The sequence below is a fragment of the Pinus tabuliformis genome, chromosome 9 (genome assembly GCF_031772625.1).
Source record: "Pinus tabuliformis cultivar Carrire ecotype Pingquan chromosome 9, CPIR1, whole genome shotgun sequence".
Taxonomy (NCBI): domain Eukaryota; kingdom Viridiplantae; phylum Streptophyta; class Pinopsida; order Pinales; family Pinaceae; genus Pinus; species Pinus tabuliformis.
The window spans coordinates 1,448,172,832-1,448,176,139 of record NC_142307.1 but is presented as its reverse complement, the minus strand read 5'-3'; the positions used below and the strand labels follow the sequence as shown (position 1 = coordinate 1,448,176,139).

Here is a 3,308-nt window from a genome sequence, read left to right as displayed (position 1 = left end):
AGAATGATATTTCCGGGGAAGTTGCCACAGACTCATCAGCGTTGATCGAAATTGAAAGCCAGAGGATTCTTACGCGTAGCAGGAACGGAACTAGGGTTCTGAGAAAAACCCTTGACGGCGCCGACTGCACTGTGCAGAACACGCTCAAGGACTGCAAGGAAATATCTGCGGCGTGACAGAGCTGCAGGGTATTAGCGGGGTGCAATGGAACATCCTCAGGGGAGGGTGTCAGAGCCCTCCCCCTCACTGAACGATCCTGAGCAAACGGTTATCTTTGGATCGGTAGATCAGGAAATTCTAAACAAAGGGAAAAAGCATCAAGATGATGACAAGGAGACCAGAAATCAGAAGAACAAAGACAACAATACACAAGAAGGAAAAGAAACTCCAGAAGAAGGCCCGAAAATATCCTCATCAACATGCCGACCTGTGGCCAAAGTACGACCACGAATAGAGCTGCCGGGAGACAAAATTGACAGAAGAATAGAGTACATGAAAGATCATGCCCTCATGGGGAAGTTTATAGGGTTTTGGCCGACTGAGAAAGCCCTATATGGCTGGATGGCGGCGAAATGGAAACCTAAAGGAGATGTCACTCTCCAGCTAGGGCCGAAAGGCTTTTTCACCGCAATCTTTTTTTGCCTAGAGGACAAATATAGGATTCTGGGAGCAGGGCCTTACTTTTTCAACTCAGCAGGACTATATCTGAGGGAATGGATTCCAAGATTCAACCCAGATAAAGAAGATCTCACTTGGGCGCCGGTTTGGATCAGAATGTACTCTCTTCCAGATGAATATTGGGACGAGGACATTCTCAAGGGCATAGGAAATGGAGTGGGAGAATACATCAGAGCGGCAGAAGAAACCAAATCTCGTAAGTATATCTCCTATGCTCGAATATGTGTCTTTATCCGCCTGAATGAAGCTCTACCAGAGTCGGTAACTCTTGCCCACCGAGACGAAGAATGGATCTAGCCTCTCGACTATGAACATGTGCCCTTTCGTTGCAGAAAGTGCCATGCTCTGGGGCATCTCTTCAGGGACTGCCCTCAAAATGTCAAAGCCAACTCCCCTGATCCTTCTGAAACCCTAACCCAGGATGGCTTTACCAAAGTCCCAAGCCGGAAGCGCTCGCATAAAAAGCCCCAGAATGGGACTAAACCCCAGCCTAACAAACCCCAAGACCCAGCATCTAAGAACAGCTTCGATATTCTGGCCCAGGCCTCTGAAGATCAACCCCTGATCTCTGAGACCAACCCAGCTTGCCCATCCTCTTCATCCCATCCCCCTCCCTCAGATCCCCCTCCCAAATCTCAGCCTCCCATCATCATCCCTTCCATCCTCAGCAGAAGTCAGAAAGATACAGTGGAGATTCACAAGGACATGGAAGTAGATGGAAAGGCAGACCTCCCACAGGACTCAGAGATCAATATAGAAGAAAGCAGTCAAGTGCAACAAATGGAAGAAGAGCCAGAAAGCATAGATCTAAATGGTCTGGATATTCTGGAATTAGAACTAGCTTGCAAAAAGAGAGCATATGACACAATATCTGAGAATCAACTCAATAAGCTCGAAGTGGTCATCTCAAGAGCCTACCACCAACACCAACTAGGGATACAACCAGGAAGTCATTGGGATGGCAGCCTGTGCCCAAAGGACACTAAAAAGAGAGGAAGAAAAACAGATCTCCAGCGAACAATCGAGATTGGGAAAATCCTGGTAGATTCAGGCAGATATGCTAAGTTGACGAAGTACTACAGGCCCTCCAACAATAGTTGAACCATGAAGCTTGTATCCTGGAACTTAAGAGGGCTAAATAGCCCTGGAAATCAAGATGTTAAAAAACATGATTAAAATGGAAAAGCCGCAGATGTGCTTTCTCCAGGAAACCAAATGCAATAGTTCCACTCTAGGTAACATACTCTCAAAAGCATGGCCAGGGTGTCGATCGGTTGCTGTAGATGCCTCGGGAGCCTCAGGAGGGCTTGCTATAGCATGGAACACCCAAGCGGTAACACTCACAGATTTTCATGCCTCTCATCATCTCATACAGGCGGCCTTTCATATATTGGGCACCAATATTCATGGTAACTTATCAAACGTATATTTTCCGCAAGACACAGGAAGCAAAATTGCGCTCCTTGATACTATAGAAGCTCTGAGCATTAACAGAAGGCATCCACTATGGATTGTGGCAGGGGACTTTAACATGATCACCAAAATCGAGGAAAAGATAGGAGGGAGAATCAGAATGGAACCAGAAGTTGCTCGCTTCAAGGACTTCATCCAAAATGCCTCTCTCATAGACATGCCGTTCTGTAATGGCACCTTCACTTGGAGCAATCGCAGAGCTGGCAAGCATCAAATTGCCTCCAAATTGGATCGCTTTCTCATCTCAGATAATGCGGTGCATCTAGGAGGAGATTTCTCAGCTGCAATACTTGCACACACTGGGTCGGATCACTGGCCGATCGCTCTACAATGGTAGAGACCAGGTGATTTGACAAAAAGACCCTTCTGCTTTGAGGGGTTTTGGCTTTCGCACCCTGAATTCAAGGACTTTGTCAAGACCACTTGGGCATCTTTCGTCCCCCCAGAAGGAGCAAAAATGTATCAGTTCCAACAGAAGCTAAGATTTCTAAAAAGTCACCTAAAACGATGGAATAGGGAGACCTTTGGAAATATATTTAAGGCACAACAAGAGTTAAATCAGGAACTGGTGGATCTCCAACAAAAGATAATCACAGAAGGGCATACGGGGGCAACCCTGGAACAGGAACGGCTCATTCACAGTCAGCTCGAAGAAAGGAGAAAGCAGGAGGAAATCTACTGGAGGCAAAAGTCAAGGGTAAGATGGCTGAAGGAGGGGGAGCGCAACACCAAATTCTTCCACAGAACTACGGTGCAGAGAAGGATGCATAATAATATACCCTTCATCCAGAATCAAGAAGGGGAAAAAGTAGAGAAGCATGAGGAAATCGAGGAGGTACTCCTCAATCATTTCCAACATGTCCACCATGAACAGGTAGAAGATCGACAACAGGCTATTGGAAAGATAATCAGCAATGTGCCAAAACTCATCACGGAGGAACACAATGAGCTTCTCATGTGCCCTATTCTTCCCCAGGAAGTGGACGAGGCAATGTCCCGGCTCAAAGAAGGAAAGGCCCCTGGCCCAGATGGATTCACTACCACGTTCTTTCACGCTTTCTGGGAAATGATTAAGTTGGAGGTTTGGCAGATTGTAGAGGAATCAAGGGCCCTGCGCTGGCTTCTCCCCTCCCTCAACTCCACCTTCATCACTCTCA

The 3,308-nt window shown here is 46.9% G+C and overlaps 1 protein-coding gene across 1 annotated transcript; it reads left to right on the top strand.

Moving 5' to 3' along the window:
* The first annotated feature begins 1,870 nt into the window (after positions 1-1,870).
* LOC149154022 (uncharacterized) lies at positions 1,871-2,488 on the top strand. Its single transcript, XM_089444020.1, has one exon. It carries the CDS (start codon positions 1,871-1,873, stop codon positions 2,486-2,488), a length of 618 nt encoding a protein of 205 aa, XP_089300146.1.
* Positions 2,489-3,308: the final 820 nt, after the last annotated feature.